Source organism: Syngnathus typhle, linkage group LG3 (assembly GCF_033458585.1).
Source record: "Syngnathus typhle isolate RoL2023-S1 ecotype Sweden linkage group LG3, RoL_Styp_1.0, whole genome shotgun sequence".
Taxonomy (NCBI): domain Eukaryota; kingdom Metazoa; phylum Chordata; class Actinopteri; order Syngnathiformes; family Syngnathidae; genus Syngnathus; species Syngnathus typhle.
The window spans coordinates 19549207-19575183 of NC_083740.1; the positions used below are offsets into that span (position 1 = coordinate 19549207).

Here is a 25977-nt window from a genome sequence, read left to right on the forward strand (position 1 = left end):
TTATCAAAACTGTTCAAAATGTTTAAAAAAATGAATAGTAATAAAAATTGCTAGCAATGTTTCTGTTTGGAAAACATGGAGACAATTTATGATTTTGGTAATGACACATAGTTGATGCAAAATTTGTCTTGGTGGGCCGTATCTGGCCCCCGGGCCTAAAGTTTGACACCTATGCTGTAGGAGGTGCCCAACTGCTCAAGATAGACGGTAAAACAGTTATTATTAAAGAACAGTTTTAAGGTCAGAGGTTATCCGGAGAATGTCATGATTTTTAAAATCAGTCAAATTAGATACTAAGCCATGAACCGTTCTAACTTCTTACCACCATCTACAATAGCGTCACAAAAATGAAATTATGCCACCTAAATGAATTAAACTGTACAGAAAAATCACCACTTTAAATCAGGTAGGTTAAAACGTTTTGATCATAAGTGTGCTTTGCAATTTTCCAGTTGAGTGATTCAAGCAGCCAAAAGTATCATCAATGAACGTGTACTGTTCATGAACATTGATTTTAAGGGGACATGAGACACGGAGTTTATGGTGAAACATAACACATCTTCAAACTTGAAATGAGTTTCAAAGTCAACAGATCTTTGTTTTCATAGTGCAATAGAGTTGTGTAATTACACTTTCCTCAATTTAATAGAAAACAAGCCATGTTCAGCTGTTGTTTGACAGGCAATGACACCATTTCATTATATAGTGTTTGTTTTCTACAATACACGAAAAACATTTGTTTCCATGAATCTAATTTAACTGTCATACAGTATTTTAGCGCATCCATTATCCGAAACGCAGGACAAAATGTATTTGTTTCATGAAGATTTGTCAAGTACAGTGGAACCCCGGAACTCAACATATTCAGTTTTCAATGAAAAATGCCAGGAAATCTATGTCCTGGTTCTTGGACAAAGATTCAGAAACCTACCGGACTATTGTAAACAAAATAGAGTTCGTTCCACCTGCCGCAAGTCGGCGTTCGTTGGCGTTGTTGTTTGGCGGGTTGTAGACCACTCTAAGGCCGCACTGTACTAGAAGAAAAACACGGGTCCCAAGAAAGACGCAAGAGAAACGGAGAAGAGGAAAGTGGCGAGCGCAACGATCGAGTTGAAAAAGGCGATCAGACAAGTCTGAAAGAGGCCTTCGTGTGATGGACTTGGCATCAGAATTCAGAGTGCTGACCATAAGTTCATTTTTGAGAAATAGAGAGGCGAGAAACACTGCTAGTGTTGCATGGGGGGTTACAAGGGGTTTCTGGGCAGGTTCCAGTGTAAACAAACAAATAAAGGAAATTACTGACAAAAAGCAGCCACCAGATATTTTTTTGGGGGGGGGGGGGAATATATTCAGTGCCTCCTCAATGTCAAGGTATGTAGCTCTTAAGTTTACTGTTTTAATGATGCGTTTCTTATTTAATGTTTCTTGCATATTCAACTCTGCATATATTTGCTACACAATTGTGGTATAAAAAAGGCAACATCAGGCTAAAAACCTGCTGTCTGAGAACTGATTATTGCGTTTTCAGTTATTTCTAATGGGGAAAATTGCTTCGGAACTCATCCATTTCGCTTCTCAACGTTCCTTCTGGAACAAATTAGTTTCTACTGTATATGCACAACAATCCCTGTATTGCATTAGATGCATGTCCAAATGTCGATGATTTCTTTTCTCATGAACACCATATTTCTCTGGAGAATAAAGTGTAATGTTGTAATGATGCCAGCCACAGTGGCATTTGCATGTGCAGCCCGTGACCTAAAAGGAAAACACCTGTGTGAAGGGGTCTGTGTCCACACTCAGGAGAACCCAGAACGGTAGGTTACAGACATAAGGCACGTACTAAACAAACAAGAGCATGGGAGAGACAGAGATGGTGGAATCGAGTCTTGTGAAATGCCTCACTCAAGTTGCTATTTTTAGGACTTTCAACTTGCTTGCCAAAAACTTGACAGACTTAGGACTTGGTACCTAACTGACTCGACTTGACTTGGTCGGAAAGAAAGAAAGAAAGAAAGAAAGAAAGAAAGAAAGAAAGAAAGAAAGAAAGAAAGAAAGAAAGAAAGAAAGAAAGAAAGAAAGAAAGAAAGAAAGAAAGAAAGAAAGAAACTTAAGATGCGCTTAAGAGCACAGGCAAAAGGTAGCTCGAGACAATTTGCGAGAATAGATATGTCCTGCTACTACTGCCACTTAGTCTTTGCTGCACCAAGTTCGAGAAGTGCTGAGTGTCCTCTTGGAGATTTGGGGCCCATAATCCTTGGAGTTGATAATGAGAGATCAACCTAAATGATATATCAGTCATATAGGGAAACTTATGGTAACAGCAAAGGCATCAGTCTTCATTCCAAAATCCTGACATTTTTATTACCTTGCTTTTCTGGGGGACTATTTATAGTAAAGAAGTGCCAGAATTGCTGTAAAAAGAGGACTCTCCCAGTGACACATGATATATATATGTTGACGTTTTCAGTCATGTATTTATAAAAAAAAAAAAAAAGAAAGCTGTGTGCAGATGTTGCAGGATAAACACGGTGGAATCATCAAGAAGCAAAAGGAGGCAGATTAAATAAGATAGATAGATCATAATGAATAATAACCATCCATCCATTATCTGAACCATTTCTCCTCACGAGGATTGTGGGTGTGCTGGAAGCCATCCTAGCTGACTTTGGGCAGTAGGCAGGGTGTCCTCTGGTTTGGTTGCCGCAGGGCACACATAGACATACTCTCACATTCATACCTACTGACAATTTAGAGTCACTAATTAACCTATGTACCATGCATATCTTGTGTGTGAGAAACCCACAGCACCCAGAGGAAACCCACGCAGACACAGGGATAACATGCAAACTCCAGCGCCAGAATCGAACCCTGCACCTCTAAACTGTTAGACGGACGTGCTAACCAGTGGACCACTGTGCCACCCTTTTGAAGTATACTCTCCTGTTAAAATATTTACATAAAAGAGTGAAAGGAAAAGAAGTGATACAAATAATAACATATTACAAGCAATATAATACAAAATGTTTTTACCAATTCATCTCACACATAATGTATTACACAGCCATCAACAATTAAATCAGGTAAAACCCCCTAATGAATAGCAGAAATAAATATCATGGTCATTTGTGTAACTCAAGCACACCACACAAAGGGTCAGCTTGTTTCACAAGCATTTTGTAGAATATCCCAGATAAACCAATGCATTGTACTCTTCCAGGATATGTTGAAGACCAGTGTTTTGATTAACAATGTGAAAAGGGTGATGGTCAAAATGTAGCAGTGACACGCTAAAAATGAGTCTTCATCTCTTTGGCTCTCTGACCTGGTATAACCTTTTTTTGCTCTAATTGGTTTGCAATGAATTTTACCACTGTACTCAAGTTTGAGAACAAGTTAGTGTTTCTAAAGTCTTCCTCAAATTGTCATGTGAGAACAGAACCAGCAGCAATGTCATGCACATCAATAGGAAATGCTATTTTTAATAAGAAATCCAAATCTTTTATAGTCCAGTGAAACATGTGCTCTCTTGTCCAACCCTTTTTATGCTTTATTCATGCAGTCAGTCATAGGCTGATCAAGGTTGAGATACTGCGTGTTGTTGACATGACAAGGTTCATAATGTAGTATAATCTGATTTTGCATTGCAAAACAAGACGACAACCATAGAAAAATAAACAACTTTGACAGGACAGCAGATACAGTAAGCAGTTTGATGGCCTACCTCACAGAAACAATATTCTGTGGCAGCTCTCAATGTGAAGTTTGCATGGGTTCAGTTATTTTTATTTATTTTTTAATAAATGAAGAATGCGGATTTATATCTGCCCAAGATCTCCACAGTCCAAAACATCTAGGTTACATAAATTAAAGCACTAATGGAGAGGTGGTTCATTAGTTTTCCAAAGAGGGCATGTGAACAACATGAATTATTTCATATTAAGTAATTATGTTTATGGAGTAAATTGTGTTTTAATAAGATTTTACTTGTGTATATAAGTTGTATTAGGGAAGTAAAATACTGACTAAAATCATAAACAGTCATTAAAAATATCTCGTGTGCATCAGTTTATAGAGTCCTGCATTATGCACGTCATCCACGAACTTAGTGGTCGTTTCGAGTTGGATGGATGGATGGATGGATGGATGGATGGATGGATGGATGGATGGATGGATGGATGAGAACGTAAATTCATTCAGATTCATAAGGGTAACAAAGAGTGGTGGTCAGCATGTGGCATAAATATGAGCGCATTGTCATTTTCATGTTGCGGTAATGGATACAGTATCTTAAGCAATCTGTGAATTTTGTTAACATCACTGAAAATTTCTGCTTCATCCCCCAGAGATTCTGAAAATTTGACAAGAAATCTTTTTAACAAAAAAACAGTCAAACAATGGAACTGCAGCTCTGAACAATTGATAGGGCACATTGTTTTATCAGTTAAGTTGAATGTTTCAAATGTCTATGGAATTCAGAAGTTCTGTTCTCCAATTGGGTAATGTGAACAGCAACGGTGGCCGCCATACTACAGTGCCCAAAACATGTTGCATTTCCATTTCCGGTGGCCCTTCAAAACGACTCGAGTTAAAATGAATTAATGGGTTTATTTTCAAATACGCTCCTAATAAAAATCGTAAAACCAGTGAAAAAAGAATAGATACATTTGCATTTTAGAAGGTTCTAAGTACAGGTTCAAAATGCACAAAGACAAAATGGGAACAAGTGACCAAATGTTGAGAGCATGTGATTTATTAAAAAGTACAGTTTAACTGAAGTAGGCTGTTGATCAGCTGATCAGAAGTTTGAGCCCCCCCATTATTGTGAATTGTGGCATTGTCCTGCTGAAAAACCTTTACAATTACCACACAGATGAGGGCCCTCTGTCATGAGGGATGCCTGCTGTATCATCTCCTCATAGCCAGTTGCTGTGTGACAACCCTGCACAACGTGGAGCTTCACCAAACATGGGCTAATCAAAGGCGGAAGAAAGTTTTATTCTCTGATCAGAAACAAATAACTTTGATGGTCCTGATGGCTTCAACATTACTGTCTTGACAGAGAAGAGATCCCACCAGAGATGGTACATTGAAAAGTCGGAGGGAAATCATAATTGGTCTTCTTTTAAGAAAGAAAGAAAGAAAGAAAGAAAGAAAGAAAGAAAGAAAGAAAGAAAGAAAGAAAGAAAGAAAGAAAGAAAGAAAGAAAGAAAGAAAGAAAGAAACATTTAAAGGGGGTGATAATTTAATTTGTGCAAAACTGGCAACCCAATCAGCGTTGCCGATCAGAGCCGTGGTTGGAGACAGACTGCTTTCCCTACTACACCATCGGTGACCCATATTTTCTTGATAGGTTAATTACTCGGCCACCACAGTCCACAATTATTATAAATTTACACGAATATTTGCTTAAGCAAAAGACAGTTGTAACAAACATTTTAAAACTTGATGTTTTTTCTTCCCAGGTTATCCTGATACTCACCAAGCTGTACGACTTTCACATGGGCAGTGTCACTGAGAGCACTCTATGGAGGTGAGTGAAAAGCTTATTTTAATGTCTGAATTTTCATTATGTCCAAATGTGTACCACCAAAGCAAATGCCAAATATCAGATGTTTTAACTTTCCGCAGTATAATGGGGCAGATGTAATCTGTTACCAGGGGATATGCTTTTTGTGTTTATTATTAGTTGAATTGAACACATGAGAACTTATGAAAAAACAACAGTTGTAAACTTTAATTAGTGGAGAAGAGACTGCAGGCCATTTTCATCATGATGAAACACAATCAACTGTCATAAAACATTCTCCTAGGCTGGATTACATCAGCAGTTTGATGGCGCATAGATCATAGTCTGGAAATTATGTTTTGTTTTTGCACATGCTGAAAATGAGCCGTTGTGAGTCAGTGTCGGTTAGAAAGCGTTGACTGACTGCATAGCATGAGTCATTACAAGAAATGGGCATTATGTCCCAAGGACAGAATGATCCATCCATCCTGGACAGACACCCATTTTCAGAACATAACATAAAATAACAGAACAGAACAGAACAGAAATACTATTGTCTATGAACCTAACCTGGTAATATATTACCATCTGCTGGTCTTTTTGTGTCACTGCAAAAAAAGTGTGTGACCGTACGTTGAATCGATGTGAATAGTAAATCATACAGCTAATGAGGTTCCGATTCAGATTTGATTCTACACGAATTCAACTTCACAAGCAATTATGTGTGGATTGGGAGATTCACTCAGCATGTGCACTAGTTCAAGTGTAACCGTTTGTAAATCCAGTACAGGCTCAATTTTGCCGTTCGGAAATTCAAATTGCACTAAAAACAATGTACCATTGTATGCACTTGGCGCCCCGACTGGAGAAACTGTGTGCTGGCTTAATTAATGGGAGGGGACTCTTCCTCTCCAAACACTCGCATCTATCGATCGGTCGGTCGGTCGATGACACTGTTCTTCACTTCAATATCTTTGAATGATGTGCAGCTTTTCATCCATGTCTTCTTTAAAGAAATATTTTTGGGTGTTTTGAACCAATAGATCATGCTATAGATTGACTGTTTTTACTGCTAATAGAATTTTAGTTGGGTGTGATTGTGATTTTGATCTATCTATTGTGATTTTGATCTATCTATCTATCTATCTATCTATCTATCTATCTATCTATCTATCTATCTATCTATCTATCTATCTATCTATCTATCTATCTATCTATCTATCTATCTATCTATCTATCTATCTGTTGAAATTAGCTTGGGCAGATTTTTCTCATGCAGAGCTAGCCCTCATGCCGCCCCATATACTGCTAGACAGATGATGATCTTTCAAGACATTGCCAAACTGAAATACCCTCCAACCCATATGTCAACATGTCAGTTGAAGATTATTATAAAAAAAAATATTAAGAAAAGTTGATGCTGATAATATTGTTAGTTAATGCTCATCTGTTCCAACACTGCAGCTTTCCTTAACTTTTGGCTGTGACATGCTTCGGCTGACGCTTCAAAGTACTAGTTATTTCAATCTGAAAATTTGGCCAGAATGCCTACTAAGTCATTGGCAGAGAGTCTTGGTGTGGGGGTGGTTATTATGTTAATTAGCACTCCAGAGACCTAACTATTCATATTAGAAAATAAAAAAGTATTTTCTCATGTCCGCTGCAAGGCCTAATCAAAGCCATTATCTCAGTGTGTTGTATTAAAAACAAATAACCAGAAGGGAAAGGCTCGAAATTTGGTTGAAAGAAAAAACTAAAAGATGTTCCCAAAAATTACGATTTGAGACAAATAGAAACCAAAAGAAGTATAGTGCACAAAATTGAGAGGATTAAAGAAAATAAGTAATCTGCTGTAAATATGCACAATGGTTCACAGTTACCTCCACATATGTGAAAATGCACATGAATATGTATCCTGCAATCAAATTCAGGGGGGAAATGTAGGGCAAAGAGACATTTGGTTGCAAATTCTCAGCAACAGCCTTTTTCCTTTCATAAATCTCCCAAGGAACGTTGTGTTACATCAAAGGACCTCAGGATCAGGTCAAATTTCAGATCAGCTGTTTTCTCTATTGGAACTGTCAAATGAATACCGCGACCTTTAGAATTAATTATCATGCATCTTTTTCAAATATGCCTCCATATCTAAGAAAGAAATGATGGCAAGTTATTCATAGCTGACTTTTGATCAATTCAATAAACAGCTTGCACTCAGAGATGTTCAACCTTTATAATCTGACGTCTGGAGTCGAGGTTTTAAAAATGTATCAAAATTGTTAAACTTGTGTGCATTTGTGTGTAAATTATTGCCAACAACAGTGTTTTATGTACCGTATTTTCCGGACTGTAAGGCGGACCTAAAAACCTAAAATCTTCTCAAAAGCCGACAGTGCGCCTTATAGTCCAGTGCGCCTTATATATGGACCAAATTCCTAAATTCAAACTGGCCCAAAGCATTGTGTCATGAAATAAGCATAAGTGGCCTGCTGAAGACTATGAATCATGAATCAAAAATACTATGAATCATTATTTTGTGATTATAAAGTAATTTGTTGCATCTGAAGTTGAAATAAAAAAGATAAAATAGAGAATGATTTGATTTGGACTAAAAATCTGACATGATGCATTAATGGTGCGCCTTATAGTCCGGTGCCCCTTATATAAGGATTAAGTTTTAAAATGGGCCATTCATTGAAGGTGCGCCTTATAGTCCGGTGCGCCTTATAGTCCGGAAAATACGGTAGTTTATTCAATGTTATGGAAGAGGTGCCAGGTTGTGGATGGTTTGGTATTCTGACTCCCGATTGTTAAATGGATACGTTGATAAATTGCCATCATGACTTGTTTATTTGAACTTTAATCATCCAATCTGCCAAACAAGAGTCAATGGCAACGCTTGAATAGCCCAACAAACGGGACTTGGCACACTAAAGTGCATCCCTTAGTTAAAAAAAACATGCAATTCATGTAGCCAATATTTCCAGAACAGGAAAGTAATATCTAATGCATTTATAAATAAACAACTGTATATATAATAATAAATAAACTGTTTGTCTGTCTGTCTGCCCGTCTCTCCCTCCCTCTCCCTCCCTCCCTCCCTCCCTCCCTCTCTCTCCCTCCCTCTCCCTCCCTCCCTCTCTCGCTCTGTCCATCTGTCCCCCTCTCTCTCTCTCTCTCTCTCTCTCTCTCTCTCTCTCTCTCTCTCTCTCTCTCTCTCTCTTTCTTTCTCTCTTTCTCTCTATCTATCTATCTATCTATCTATCTATCTATCTATCTATCTATCTATCTATCTATCTATCTATCTATCTATCTATCTATCTATCTATCTATCTATCTATCTATCTATCTATCTATCTATCTATCTATCTATCTATCTATCTATCTATCAAATTACTAATTTAACACTGCATGAAAAGCGGGAACTTGGTGACAAACTCAAAACTTGCACACACACATACAATTCAGAGACCATCATTACCATGCAAGCTATCTTATTCATTTTGCCTTTACTATTGTTTCGCCCGAGGTGCGGCAAATGCAAAGCTGTATAATATGCTCTAAAGCAGGGGTCGAGAACCTTTTTGCCGGACAGAGCCATACATGCCCATATTTACAAGTATTTTTTTTTTCCCGTGAGAGCCATACCACAATTCATTCACATGCAAATTAAAGAGCACCGGTGACAATATCTCAATGCCTTACACCACTCGTGATAGGAAAGCTTGTTGAGTCTTCCTTCATCTTACCCGTATATTATTTGGTATATCATCACTGCAGAATATGTATTAAGTATGGACCAACTTCTCACTCTTGTAGTTTGATGAACAGTCTAACATGGTTGATGGGATCCACAACTTGAGATGCAATGATAAAAGCACAAAAACAGAGTTCTGTTGTGCCTCTTATATTTAACCTCTACTTCTTTTAGTAAAGACCACAAATCAGTGCCATGTCCATTTTTGAAACCAAGTTGGTTTTCAGAAATCTTGTAATCTTGGAGATTGCCTAATAAAATAATATCTGGAACTTTATCTCATATAGTACTTGCTAGAGCAAATGCCTTTCAGATGGAAATGTTCATTAAGCCCCCACCCCCCACCCAAAGGGCAAAGTTTAGTCAGCACCAAAACAATTGCATATAAAATTCTGTCTAGTCAAAATGCTGAAAGGCTAGTAACCAGTAGCCACAATTCAACTGTTTATCATCCAACCATCCATCCTGTTCATGGTCATAGGTGCTGCTGTTTATCTCAGCTGATTGTGTGTGTGTGTGTGGGGGGGGGGGGGGGTAGGTTGGAGTACACCGGAGCTTGTCGCCAGACAGCCTTCAGGGCATGTATTGAGACAGGCAACCATTTGAACACCATTACCAGGGTTAGGAAGATTACCTTTAAAGTGTATTCTGCTATAGTTAGTGCCATATTATTAAAGTAATGAAACTTGAATTCTTTATACTGCACAATTCAATTTTCTTGATACTGTAAAAACACATAAAACCTTACAAAATGTGTGATACTGCAGGGGCACGAATGATGAATCACGATATCGTGATTATATCGATATAGTGGTGGAACACTGGTAATATTTGCATTGTGGACATGTTATTTATTGTGCTCTGCTCAATCTGTAGCAATTATTTACTTACAAGTACATTGCTTGCTTTGGTTGCTCAGCCCTCAAATCTGAGGCCATGTTTGTGTGAAACTAAATGGAAAGAGAACAGAAGGAGGGATCTTGCTGTGTATTATCACTTCGTGACTTCTACTCTGCTACACAGTCTGAATGGGGTCACTTGCAGGTGAAGAGGAACATCCTCTAAAATTGCATCATTTTGCTAGGTATGCTCACAGGCGATATGGTATTTTACAGGTCAGTGCCTCTAATAAGTATCCAACTCTAAGAGACACCCACCTGCTTTCTGTGACCTTTGGCAATTGGACTTGCTATTTTCCTCCATACCTTACCATCATGACCTATACACTACAGAACATCTGATAAAATGCGCTACTCCTAAGTCCTTCTGATTGAGGTGATTCAAATCCTTAAATTCTCTTCACTGTACTGAATTCATAGAATCCATCCATCGACCCAAACCACCCACCCACACCTACCTCCCTCCCTCCCATCCATCCATCCATCCATCCATCCATCCATGCATCCATCTATCCATCCATCCATCCATCCATCCATCCATCCATCCATCCATCCATCCATCCATCCATCCATCCATCCCCCTGCAGCAACACCTGATTCAAATGATCAGGATTGTTATCATGCTCCTTCAGTTTTCTCTCTCTGTCTCTCTCTCTGTCTCTCTCTCACACTTTCTCTCTCTCACACTTTCTCTGTCTGTCTCTGTCTCTCTCTCTCTGTCTCTCTCTCTTTCTCTCTCTCTCTCCTCTCTCTCTCTCTCTCTCGCTCTCTCAAGGTCAGATCTGCTTAGAGTTGCCAACATGCGTCTGAAAATAGAAGAAAAGTAGAAAAGTTTGAGCAAACTACTCTTCATTGCTGCTTCTTTTACTTGTTATTTGGGAAACTTTATGTTCATGTCGGAGTTACACGGGACTGCCTCTGAATATGCTTATCATAAAGAAGAAAGGTAGCAGATAAAGGTACTGCCGAATCACCTAGGATGGCTCCCACTCACCTAGCAAAGCACTTTTATTTCCCTTGAAAAAGTGTTGAGTATATTTATTTATTCCCTGTGCTGAACCAAATGAATGCACACTGTCAAATGAGCGTGCAATCAAACAAGTGTTCAGAGCTTGCACAGACTTCTTACATTTCCTGTGTGGCTTTTACAACTCTTCCTCCACTAAGTCAAGAGCTAGTCTTCAAAATATTTGTGACTTATATGTTGCAGGCAAGCAACTTACTGCTGTGACAGGGAAAGGAATTTTTCTTTTTAATATTGAGTCTGCATACACAACTCACAGTGAGCATCACATCAAGGGACTGTGGCAGATATGAATAAAAAGTTAAATCCAAAGTACTCCATCAAGATGTGGTTCAGGAATAAGATAGGAGGCTGCAGAGATTTTTATCAATCATGTTCTCCCCGGGCCCGCGTGGGTTTTCTCCGGGCTCTCCGATTTCCTCCCACATCCCAAAAACATGCTTGGTAGGCCGATTGAAGACTCCAAATTGTCCCTAGGTGTGAGTGCGAGTGCAAATGGTTGTTTGTCTCTGTGTGCCCTGTGATTGGCTGGCAACCGGTTCAGGGTGTCCCCCGCCTACTGCCCGATGACGGCTGGGACAGGCTCCAGCACGCCCGCGACCCCCGTGGGGACTAATGTGGTTCAGAAAATGGATGGATGGATGGATGAATCAATCATGTGAATGTAAAAAAAAAAAAGGTTATTTTTTTGTCCTAATTACAGTTACGTATATTAAATCATTAGTATTTGGTACAAAGGCTACTCGCTTGTATAATGTATTTGCGCTGTCAAAATTAAATGATTACTCAACAACTAATCGATTATAAAAGCAATCAACGACCATTTTCAGGAATTGAGTACCGTAATTTCCTGACAATAAGCCACTACTTTTTGCTCAAGTTTCGAACCCTGAGGCTTGTCGTCCGGTGCGACTTATCTATGGATTTTTCGTGATTTTTGTGATGACTTGATCACTTATACACTCATAAAAGGCTGTAGAATGTTGTTGTGGCACTGCTTTGCTGGGCAGAAGGATATGTGAAACGTCACTTGGGAGTTTTTTTTCATAATTTTTTTTACTGGTTCTTTTATCACAAACAAATTATTTAGGTTTCATTACCTGATATGTTTCGGCTATCGCTTCCGCCTTCATGTCAGGTAATGAAACCTAAATAATTTGTTTGTGATAAAAGAACCAGTAAAATAATTGACAATTGAAAACAAAATGAACATAGTACAACTTGTTTTGTTCATAGTTTGGCCGGGGGTGCGACCAATACTCAGGAGCGACTTATGTGTAGAAATTATTAACAAATTGTTATATCATTTCCCTTGTTATTTTCACATCAAACTACATGAGGGCGCTCTAGGCCTGTGGAATAATTTGAACTGCAACTGACGATGGGTCAGATGTAAGCCACGTAGAAGAGGAAGCGCTGCATCTTCTGCTTCCGGACTTAGTAGAGTTGTTTAAAAGTGACACAGAGGATGAAGATTTCATTGGATTTAGTGAGGGTACAAGTTGATCTGGTGCTTAGTGTATACACACCCATGTTAACTGACTAAATCGGAAGCAACTTGACATCCTCGCAGTAGGGCATTACGCATTTATGACATGATCAACTTTACAGATACATAAGGAATGAGTGTTAGCACTAAAACAACGGTGTTACAATGTTATATTTATCAGCTTTGTGTATTAATAAGAGTGTGGAGAGGACAGATTTTCACAAATGGGTGTCTGTCACGCGATGCGTGCAGGGGGAGCGGATGGAATACACAATAGTTCACGTGCGCACGCACGAACACACTTAGTTTGAAAGTTCAAGTGTGTTTGCACCACTTTGTCAGAGATGATGTCAATCCATGGATTTGGTGATCCCAGTGTAAGGACCTTTAAAATGAGACAAATAATTGGAGACAAACAACTATAAAGTCCATAAAGGTGAATTTTACTTGTGTAAATTACCAACACAAACATAACGATCGTTAGCTAGAGAGCAGGTTAACTGCAAGCATCCTTCGCTCCCATTGTTGAAAAACTAACTAAACCTCTGCAAGTAAAAGCAACAAGTTTCTCCACACCCGTCTGTTCCCCACTACCCCTGTCCCTGCAATAAACCCCTTTTTGGTCCAAGTCGCATTTGATTGCCCTCCTACATTTCAAGACACTCTCTAATAGAGAGACCTTGAACAGAAGAAAGACTCGCATGAGGAAGCTGTCTGCCTTGACCAAATGATCATTATAGAGAAATCCGAATGGAATAGAATTTAACAGATCAGGTATAAATCTTTATTTAAATAGCACTATCATAGCAGCTTTGGTGAGAAAGGCAATACGTAACTTTGAATAGAAAAATAAAAAACAAGTCAAATGCACAAAGGGCAACAGAAATCCTCTTCCTTCATTGGTTCACCCACACATTTCAAATGGTACCACATATGTCACCAGGACCACTATCTGTGGGGGCACAAAAGGGATTTATACATCTCAAACAGTAAAGGTCACCCGGATGTTGTCAGGGCTTACTCAATTGACTGTTTCCTTTAAACCTTCCTCCCCATGCACTCTACATATATGTTTGACAAATCAGCTGCAAAATAAAATACTACCGTTTTTTTCCGTGTATAGTGCGCAATATTTTACTAATTTATTGTCCTAAAATCTGGGGTGCGTATTATACATGGGTACAAAGAAAAAAAATTTTAATTTTTTTTTTTTTAATTTTTTTTTTTTTAAATAAAGTCATGGTACAACAAAACCAACAACAAGACTGACCGACAAAGTCGTGGAACAAAAAGACAGGGTGACATTACCAAAGACAGGAACAGAATGACAGTAACACATGCAATGATCCAACGGTGAGCGAGGGGCAGACAGGACTTAAATACAAAACACGTTACATCGATTGAGGTGACACAGGAAGAGCGGGGTGACACGAACAGAAACTATGGCAACCTAGACACATAGCAAAACTGGGGACGAGACATGACAAATCTCCCCCGAAATAAAACTCACCTTTCTTCTTGTTTGTTGTCAATCGCGCATCGCATTCAGCCATCCTGCCCAACACACTTAGTAAAATTCATAATTGACGACACATCGTTTGATGCGATGGTGCAATCCTCGATGGTGTGTTATTGTGTGAAGGCGAAGGCCTTCACACATATGTTATTCTACTTTTTTCACTTTATTGTGTGAAGGCGAAGGCCTTCACACATATGTTATTCTACTCCATTTACTTTATTATTGTGTGAAGGCGAAGGCCTTCACACATATGTTATTCTACTCCATTTACTTTATTGTGTGAAGGCGAAGGCCTTCACACATATGTTATTCTACACCATTCTCTATTATTATTGTGTGAAGGCGAAGGCCTTCACACATATGTTATTCTACTTTTTTCACTTTATTATTATTAGTGTGAAGGTGAAGACCTTCACACTATTGTTATTCCTGTCCTTTATTATTAGTGTGAAGGTGAAGACCTTCACACTATTGTTATTCCTGTCCTTTATTAGTGTGAAGGTGAAGACCTTCACACTATTGTTATTCCTGTCCTTTATTAGTGTGAAGGTGAAGACCTTCACACTATTGTTATTCCTGTCCTTTATTAGTGTGAAGGTGAAGACCTTCACACTATTGTTATTCCTGTCCTTTATTATTAGTGTGAAGGTGAAGACCTTCACACTATTGTTATTCCTGTCCTTTATTAGTGTGAAGGTGAAGACCTTCACACTATTGTTATTCCTGTCCTTTATTATTATTATTATTATTCAACATCTTCTGCCCACTTTTTTGACGCTTAACTACTTCCACATACTTCAACCGATTCACTCCATTCCACTTTTCACTTATTCCAAATATTCATGGCACGACTGCTCACATTTTTCTCATTCCAAAAATTTTCCGTTTTCGCATAATTCATAAATTTATGGCGATTTTTGCCCCATTCATTCTTAATGGCAGATTCAACATTTCACATTTACGTTGTTCCAGTTTGAAATTCACATCATTCAACACATTCAAATCACATTGGGGACATTCCCAAACTTCCCAAATTCAAAATTTTCACGTTTTCACTTTTAATATTTGCATAAAATTTTGCAAAATTTCATAAAATTTCCTTTTTCACTTCTAACTTCTACATTTTTCCACCGATTCCACTCGTTCCAACTTCCAACTATTCATCTTTTGCCTACCTATTCCACAACTTCCCACTTACCAAAAACTTCACATCTTTTATTTTGAAATTCAACCAAAATTCTCTAAAATTTCGTTTTTCTACTCTAATTTCTACATTTTTCAACCGATTCAACCCATTCCAACTTTCAACTGTTCATCATTTTTATACCTATTCCACAACTTCCCAAAAACTTCACATCTTTTATTTTGAAATTCACACCCACTTCCTTTTTCCCTTCTCATTTCTACATTTTTCAACCGATTCAACCCATTCCAACTTTCAACTGTTCATCATTTTTCTACCTATTCCACAAATTCCCACTTACCAAAAACTTCACATCTTTTATTTTGAAATTCACTCCCAATTCCTTTTTTCCTTCTCATTTCTACATTTTTCAACCGATTCAACCCATTCCAACTTTCAACTGTTCATCATTTTTCGACCTATTCCACAACTTCCCACTTACCAAAAACTTCACATCTTTTATTTTGAAATTCACACCCACTTCCTTTTTCCCTTCTCATTTCTACATTTTTCAACCGATTCAACCCATTCCAACTTTCAACTGTTCATCACTTTTTCTACCTATTCCACAACTTCCCACTTACCAAAAACTTCACGTCTTTTATTTTGAAATTCACACCCATTTCCTTTTTCCCTTCTCATTTCTACATTTTTCAACCGATTCAACCCATTCCAACTTTCAACTGTTCATCATTTTTTTTCCTATTCCACAACTTACCAAAAACTTCACATCTTTTATTTTGAAATTCACACCCAGTTCCTTTTCCCTTCTCATTTCTACATTTTTCAACCGATTCAACTCGTTTCAACATCATTCTGCAACATTCCTTAAATATTTATTCAACTTCTTCACCTTCACACGCAATTCCTTCAGGAATTGCAAATTCTAGTTATTATTATTATTATTCAACTTATTCCGCTCACTTTTTCGGCGCTTAACTACTTCCACATACTTCAACCGATTCACTCCATTCCACTTTTCACTTATTCCAAATATTCATGGCAACACTGCTTAGATTTTTTTCCTTCCAAAAATTTTCCGTTTTCGCAAAATTCCCAAATTTACGGCGAATTTTGCCCCATTCATTCTTAATGGCAGATTCAACATTTCACATTTACGTTGTTCCAGTTTGAAATTCACATCATTCAACACATTCAAATCACATTGGGGACATTCCCAAACTTGCCAAATTCAACATTTTCACGTTTCATCTTTTATTTTGAAATTCACACCCAATTCCTTTTTCCCTTTTCCCTTCTCATTTCTACATTGTCCAACCGATTCAACCCATTCCAACTTTCAACTGTTCATCTTTTCTCTACCTATTCCACAACTTCCCACTTACCAAAAAATTCACATCTTTTATTTTGAAATTCACGCACAATTCCTTTTTCCCTTCTCATTTCTACATTTTTCAACCGATTCAACCCATTCCAACTTTCAACTGTTCATAATTTTTCTACCTATTCCCCAACTTCCCACTTACCAAAAAATTCACATCTTTTATTTTGAAATTCACGCCCAATTCCTTTTTCCCTTCTCATTTCTACATTTTTCAACCGATTCAACCCATTCCAACTTTCAACTGTTCATCATTTCTTTACCTATTCCACAACTTAACAAAAACTTCACATCTTTTATTTTGAAATTCACACCCATTTCCTTTTTCCTTTCTCATTTCCACATTTTTCAACCGATTCAACTCGTTTCAACGTCATTCTGCAACATTCCTTAAATATTTATTCAACTTCTTCACCTTCACACGCAATTCCTTCAGGAATTGCAAATTCTAGTTATTATTATTATTCAACTTATTCCGCTCACTTTTTCGGCGCTTAACTACTTCCACATACTTCAACCGATTCACTCCATTCCACTTTTCACTTATTCCAAATATTCATGGCAACACTGCTTAGATTTTTTTCCTTCCAAAAATTTTCCGTTTTCGCAAAATTCCCAAATTTACGGCGAATTTTGCCCCATTCATTCTTAATGGCAGATTCAACATTTCACATTTACGTTGTTCCAGTTTGAAATTCACATCATTCAACACATTCAAATCACATTGGGGACATTCCCAAACTTGCCAAATTCAACATTTTCACGTTTCATCTTTTATTTTGAAATTCACACCCAATTCCTTTTTCCCTTTTCCCTTCTCATTTCTACATTGTCCAACCGATTCAACCCATTCCAACTTTCAACTGTTCATCTTTTCTCTACCTATTCCACAACTTCCCACTTACCAAAAAATTCACATCTTTTATTTTGAAATTCACGCACAATTCCTTTTTCCCTTCTCATTTCTACATTTTTCAACCGATTCAACCCATTCCAACTTTCAACTGTTCATAATTTTTCTACCTATTCCCCAACTTCCCACTTACCAAAAAATTCACATCTTTTATTTTGAAATTCACGCCCAATTCCTTTTTCCCTTCTCATTTCTACATTTTTCAACCGATTCAACCCATTCCAACTTTCAACTGTTCATCATTTCTTTACCTATTCCACAACTTAACAAAAACTTCACATCTTTTATTTTGAAATTCACACCCATTTCCTTTTTCCTTTCTCATTTCCACATTTTTCAACCGATTCAACTCGTTTCAACGTCATTCTGCAACATTCCTTAAATATTTATTCAACTTCTTCACCTTCACACGCAATTCCTTCAGGAATTGCAAATTCTAGTTATTATTATTGTGTGAAGGCGAAGGCCTTCACACATATGTTATTCTACTCCATTTACTTTATTATTATTATTATTATTATTCTATTTTATTCCCGCCACTTTTTTGTCCCGCTTCTTCTTCCACAAAATTCATCCGATTCACTCCATTCCACTTTTCACGTATTCCAAATATTCACGACATGAGCGCTTGTATTTTTCTCATTCCGAAAATTTTCCGATTCCGCAAAATTCCCAAAATTCCGACAAATTTTTCCCCATCCATTCTTAATGGCACATTCCACATTTCACAAAATTTCGTTTTTCACCTCTAACTTCTACATTTTTCAACCGATTCAACCCATTCCAACTTTCAACTGTTCATCTTTTGCCTACCTATTCCACAACTTCCCACTTACCAAAAATTCCAAATTTTCAAATTTGAAATTCAACCAAAATTCTCTCAAATTCTGTTTTTCTACTCTAATTTCTACATTTTTCAACCGATTCAACCCATTCCAACTTTCAACTGTTCATCTTTTGCCTACCTATTCCACAACTTCCCACTTACCAAAAATTCCAAATTTTCAAATTTGAAATTCAACCAAAATTCTCCAAAATTCAGTTTTTCCACTCTAATTTCTACATTTTTCAACCGATTCAACCCATTCCAACTTTCAACTGTTCATCTTTTGCCTACCTATTCCACAACTTCCCACTTACCAAAAATTCCGAACTTTCACATTTGAAATTCAACCAAATTCTCCAAAATTTCGTTTTTCCACTCTAATTTCTACATTTTTCGACCGATTCAACCCATTCCACATTTATTCCCTTTATTCATCTTATGCTTACCACATTCACTCCCATTCACCCCCACTTCCACTATGCTTACACAATTCAACCCTTGACCCCCAATTCCAGTGTGGCGGCCATCTTGGATGACCCTGAAGTGCCACCAATGAACCCAGAATGAACCGGAAGTGCCCCAAATCAAACCGAAAGTGACCCCAAATAGACCGGAAGTGACCTCAGGTAAACCGGAAGTGACCCCAAATCAAACCGGAAGTGACCCCAAATGTACCGGAAGTGACCTTTTTAGACCGGAAATGACCCCTAATAAACCGGAAGTGACCTCAGACGAACCGGAAGTGACCCAAATTAAACCGGAAGTGACCCAAATAAACCGGAAGTGACCCCAAATAGACCGGAAGTGACCCCAAATAGACCGGAAGTGACCTCTGGTAAACCGGAAGTGACCCTAAATCAAACCGGAAGTGACCACAAATGAACCGGAAGTGACCTTTTTAGACCGGAAGTGACCCCAAATAAACCAGAAGTGACCTCAGCTAAACCGGAAGTGACCTGTTTTAAACCGGAAGTGACCCAAATAAACCGGAAGTGACCCAAATTAGACCGGAAATGACCCGAATCAAACCGGAAGTGACCTTATTTCAACACTAAGTGCCCCAAATAGCTACAATTGCTAACTTTTTCGTTTTTTGTCCGATTTAACCCGTTTCAACATTTTTACCCCAAAAGTGAACCTCTTGAGGCCGTTTTTTGTTTTTTTTCCAAATTTAGAAAGATTTTGGCGCAATTGCTTTTTTTATTTTCCCATTCATTCTCTATGGGGATTCAACATTTGCTCTAACTTCTATATTTTTCAACTGATTCAACCCGTTCCAACTTTCAACTGTACATCTTTTGCCTGCCTATTCCACAACTTCCCACTTACCAAAAATTCCAAATTCGAAATTCAACCAAATTCTCCAAAATTTCGTTTTTCTACTCTAATTTCTACATTTTTCAACCGATTCAACCCATTCCAACTTTCAGCTGTTCATCTTCTGCCTACCTATTCCACAACTTCCCACTTACCAAATATTCCAAACTTTCAATTTTGAAATTCACCACAAATTCTCCAAATATTCTACATTTCTCAAGTAATTCAACACGTTTCAACATCGTTCGGCAGCATTCCCCGAAAAAGTTATTCATACATTTCGCCTTCACACGCAATTTCTCCAGAAATTGCAAAATTCTAGTTATTATTATTATTCAACTTCCGCTCACTTTTTTGACGCTTAACTACTTCCACATACTTCAACCTATTCACTCCATTCCACTTTTCACTTATTCCAAATATTCATGGCACGTCTGCTCACTTTTTTTTCCTTCCAAAAATTTTCCGTTTTCGCAAAATTCACAAATTTACGGCGAATTTTGCCCCATTCATTCTTAATGGCAGATTCAACATTTCACATTTACGTTGTTCCAGTTTGAAATTCACATCATTCAACACATTCAAATCACATTGGGCACATTCCCAAACTTGCCAAATTCAACATTTTCACGTTTTCATCTTTTATTTTGAAATTCACACCCAATTCCTTTTTCCCTTTTCCCTTCTCATTTCTACATTTTTCAACCGATTCAACCCATTCCAACTTTCAACTGTTCATCTTTTCTCTACTTATTCCACAACTTCCCACTTACCAAAAACTTCACATCTTTTATTTTGAAATTCAACCAAAATTCTCTAAAATTTCCTTTTTTCTACTCTAATTTCTACATTTTTCAACCGATTCAACCCATTCCAACTTTCAACTGTTCATCATTTTTCTACCTATTCAACAACTTCCCACTTACCTAAAACTTCACTTCTTTTATTTTGAAATTCACACCCAATTCCTTTTTCCCTTCTAATTTCTACATTTTTTAACCGATTCAACCCATTCCAACTTTCAACTGTTCATCTTTTTTCTACCTATTCCACAACTTACCAAAAACTTCACATCTTTTATTTTGAAATTCACACCCAATTCCCTTTTCCCTTCTCATTTCTACATTTTTCAACCGATTCAACCCATTCCAACTTTCAACTGTTCATCATTTTTCTACCTATTCCACAACTTCCCACTTACCAAAAACTTCACATCTTTTATTTTGAAATTCACACCCAATTCCCTTTTCCCTTCTCATTTCTACATTTTTCAACCCATTCAACCCATTCCAACTTTCAACTGTTCATCATTTTTCTACCTATTCCACAACTTCCCACTTACCAAAAACTTCACATCTTTTATTTTGAAATTCACACCCAATTCCTTTTTCCCTTCTCATTTCTACATTTTTCAACCGATTCAACCCATTTCAACTTTCAACTATTCATCTTTTTTCTACCTATTCCACAACTTACCAAAAATTTCACATCTTTTATTTTGAAATTCACACCCAATTCCTTTTTCCCTTCTCATTACTACAGTTTTCAACCGATTCAACTCGTTTCAACATCATTCTGCAACATTCCTTCAATATTTATTCAACTTCTTCACCTTCACACGCAATTCCTTCAGGAATTGCAAATTCTAGTTATTATTATTATTCAACTTCCGCTCACTTTTTTGACGCTTAACTACTTCCACATACTTCAACCGATTCACTCCATTCCACTTTTCACTTATTCCAAATATTCATGACACGTCTGCTCACATTTTTCACGTTCCAAATTTTTTCCGTTTTCGCAAAATTCACAAATTTATGGCGAATTTCGCCCCATTCATTCTTAATGGCAGATTCAACATTTCACATTAACGTTGTTCCAGTTTGAAATTCACATCATTCAACACATTCAAATCACATTGGGGACATTCCCAAACTTGCCTAATTCAACATTTTCACGTTTTCATCTTTTATTTTGAAATTCACACCCAATTCCTTTTTCCCTTTTCCCTTCTCATTTCTACATTTTCCAACCGATTCAACCCATTCCAACTTTCAACTGTTCATCTTTTGCCTACCTATTCCACAACTTCCCACTTACCAAAAACTTCACATCTTTTATTTTGAAATTCAACCAAAATTCTCTAAAATTTCGTTTTTCTACTCTAATTTCCACATTTTTCAACCGATTCAACCCATTCCAACTTTCAACTGTTCATCATTTTTCTACCTATTCCACAACTTCCCAAAAACTTCACATCTTTTATTTTGAAATTCACAATATTCCCTTTTCCTTTCTCATTTCTACATTTTTCAACCGATTCAACCCATTCCAACTTTCAACTGTTCATCATTTTTCTACCTATTCCACAACTTCCCACTTACCAAAAACTTCGCGTCTTTTATTTTGAAATTCACACCCATTTCCTTTTTCCCTTCTCATTTCTACATTTTTCAACCGATTCGACCCATTCCAACTTTCAACTGTTCATCTTTTTTTTTCCTATTCCACAACTTACCAAAAACTTCACATCTTTTATTTTGAAATTCACACCCAGTTCCTTTTCCCTTCTCATTTCTACATTTTTCAACCGATTCAACTCGTTTCAACATCATTCTGCAGCATTCCTTAAATATTTATTCAACTTCTTCACCTTCACACGCAATTCCTTCAGGAATTGCAAATTCTAGTTATTATTATTATTATTCAACTTATTCCGCTCACTTTTTCGGCGCTTAACTACTTCCACATACTTCAACCGATTCACTCCATTCCACTTTTCACTTATTCCAAATATTCATGGCAACACTGCTTAGATTTTTTTCCTTCCAAAAATTTTCCGTTTTCGCAAAATTCCCAAATTTACGGCGAATTTTGCCCCATTCATTCTTAATGGCAGATTCAACATTTCACATTTACGTTGTTCCAGTTTGAAATTCACATCATTCAACACATTCAAATCACATTGGGGACATTCCCAAACTTGCCAAATTCAACATTTTCACGTTTTCATCTTTTATTTTGAAATTCACACCCAATTCCTTTTTCCCTTTTCCCTTCTCATTTCTACATTTTTCAACCGATTCAACCCATTCCAACTTTCAACTGTTCATCTTTTCTCTACCTATTCCACAACTTCCCACTTACCAAAAACTTCACATCTTTTATTTTGAAATTCAACCAAAATTCTCTAAAATTTCCTTTTTTCTACTCTAATTTCTACATTTTTCAACCGATTCAACCCATTCCAACTTTCAACTGTTCATCATTTTTCTACCTATTCAAGAACTTCCAACTTACCAAAAACTTCACTTCTTTTATTTTGAAATTCACACCCAATTCCTTTTTCCCTTCTCATTTCTACATTTTTCAACCGATTCAACCCATTCCAACTTTCAACTCTTCATCATTTTTCTACCTATTCCACAACTTCCCACTTCCCAAAAACCTCACATCTTTTATTTTGAAATTCACACCCAATTCCTTTTTCCCTTCTCATTTCTACATTTTTCAACCGATTCATCCCATTCCAACTTTCAACTGTTTGTCTTTTGCCTACCTATTCCACAACTTCCCACTTCCCAAAAACTTCACATCTTTTATTTTGAAATTCACACCCAATTCCTTTTTCCCTTCTCATTTCTACATTTTTCAACCGATTCAACCCATTCCAACTTTCAACTGTTCATCCTTTTTCTACCTATTCCACAACTTCCCACTTACCAAAAACTTCACATTTTTTATTTTGAAATTCACACCCAATTCCTTTTTCCCTTCTCATTTCTACATTTTTCTACCGATTCAACCCATTCCAACTTTCAACTGTTCATCATTCTTCTACCTATTCCACAACTTCCCACTTACCAAAAACTTCAGATCTTTTATTTTGAAATTCACACCCAATTCCTTTTTCCCTTCTCATTTCTACATTTTTCAACCGATTCAACCCATTCCAACTTTCAACTGTTCATCATTTTTCTACCTATTCCACAACTTCCCAAAAACTTCACATCTTTTATTTTGAAATTCACACCCAATTCCTTTTTCCCTTCTCATTTCTACATTTTTCAACCGATTCAACTCGTTTCAACATCATTCTTCAACATTCCTTAAATATTTATTCAACTTCTTCACCTTCACACGCAATTCCTTCAGGAATTGCAAATTCTAGTTATTATTATTATTATTCAACATCTTCTGCCCACTTTTTTGACGCTTAACTACTTCCACATACTTCAACCGATTCACTCCATTCCCCTTTTCACTTATTCCAAATATTCATGGCACGACTGCTCACATTTTTCTCATTCCAAAAATTTTCCGTTTTCGCATAATTCATAAATTTATGGCGATTTTTGCCCCATTCATTCTTAATGGCAGATTCAACATTTCACATTTACGTTGTTCCAGTTTGAAATTCACATCATTCAACACATTCAAATCACATTGGGGACATTCCCAAACTTCCCAAATTCAAAATTTTCACGTTTTCACTTTTAATATTTGCATAAAATTTTGCAAAATTTCATAAAATTTCCTTTTTCACTTCTAACTTCTACATTTTTCCACCGATTCCACTCGTTCCAACTTCCAACTATTCATCTTTTGCCTACCTATTCCACAACTTCCCACTTACCAAAAACTTCACATCTTTTATTTTGAAATTCAACCAAAATTCTCTAAAATTTCGTTTTTCTACTCTAATTTCTACATTTTTCAACCGATTCAACCCATTCCAACTTTCAACTGTTCATCATTTTTATACCTATTCCACAACTTCCCAAAAACTTCACATCTTTTATTTTGAAATTCACACCCACTTCCTTTTTCCCTTCTCATTTCTACATTTTTCAACCGATTCAACCCATTCCAACTTTCAACTGTTCATCATTTTTCTACCTATTCCACAAATTCCCACTTACCAAAAACTTCACATCTTTTATTTTGAAATTCACTCCCAATTCCTTTTTTCCTTCTCATTTCTACATTTTTCAACCGATTCAACCCATTCCAACTTTCAACTGTTCATCATTTTTCGACCTATTCCACAACTTCCCACTTACCAAAAACTTCACATCTTTTATTTTGAAATTCACACCCACTTCCTTTTTCCCTTCTCATTTCTACATTTTTCAACCGATTCAACCCATTCCAACTTTCAACTGTTCATCACTTTTTCTACCTATTCCACAACTTCCCACTTACCAAAAACTTCACGTCTTTTATTTTGAAATTCACACCCATTTCCTTTTTCCCTTCTCATTTCTACATTTTTCAACCGATTCAACCCATTCCAACTTTCAACTGTTCATCATTTTTTTTTCCTATTCCACAACTTACCAAAAACTTCACATCTTTTATTTTGAAATTCACACCCAGTTCCTTTTCCCTTCTCATTTCTACATTTTTCAACCGATTCAACTCGTTTCAACATCATTCTGCAACATTCCTTAAATATTTATTCAACTTCTTCACCTTCACACGCAATTCCTTCAGGAATTGCAAATTCTAGTTATTATTATTCTACTTATTCTGCCCACTTTTTCGGCGCTTAACTACTTCCACATACTTCAACCGATTCACTCCATTCCACTTTTCACTTATTCCAAATATTCATGGCAACACTGCTTAGATTTTTTTCCTTCCAAAAATTTTCCGTTTTCGCAAAATTCACAAATTTACGGCGATTTTTGCCCCATTCATTCTTAATGGCAGATTCAACATTTCACATTTATGTTGTTCCAGTTTGAAATTCACATAATTCAACACATTCAAATCACATTGGGGACATTCCCAAACTTGCCAAATTCAACATTTTCACGTTTTCATCTTTTATTTTGAAATTCACACTCTATTCCTTTTTCCCTTTTCCCTTCTCATTTCTACATTTTTCAACCGATTCAACCCATTCCAACTTTCAACTGTTCATCTTTTCTCTACCTATTCCACAACTTCCCACTTACCAAAAACTTCACATCTTTTATTTTGAAATTCAACCAAAATTCTCTAAAATTTCCTTTTTTCTACTCTAATTTCTACATTTTTCAACCGATTCAACCCATTCCAACTTTCAACTGTTCATAATTTTTCTACCTATTCAACAACTTCCCACTTATCAAAAACTTCACTTCTTTTATTTTGAAATTCACACCCAATTCCTTTTCCCCTTCTCATTTCTACATTTTTCAACCGATCCAACCCA

At 36.9% G+C, this 25977-nt stretch overlaps 1 protein-coding gene across 1 annotated transcript in view; it reads left to right on the top strand.

Annotated features, from left to right (window-relative positions):
* Positions 1-25977, top strand: part of sorcs3a (sortilin related VPS10 domain containing receptor 3a) — a 448560-nt gene that overhangs the window by 106086 nt on the left and 316497 nt on the right. Inside the window, exon 2 of the mRNA XM_061274950.1 lies at positions 5466-5533. Coding sequence (XP_061130934.1) covers positions 5466-5533 — 68 coding nt within the window. The remainder of the gene's footprint in view (positions 1-5465; positions 5534-25977) is intronic.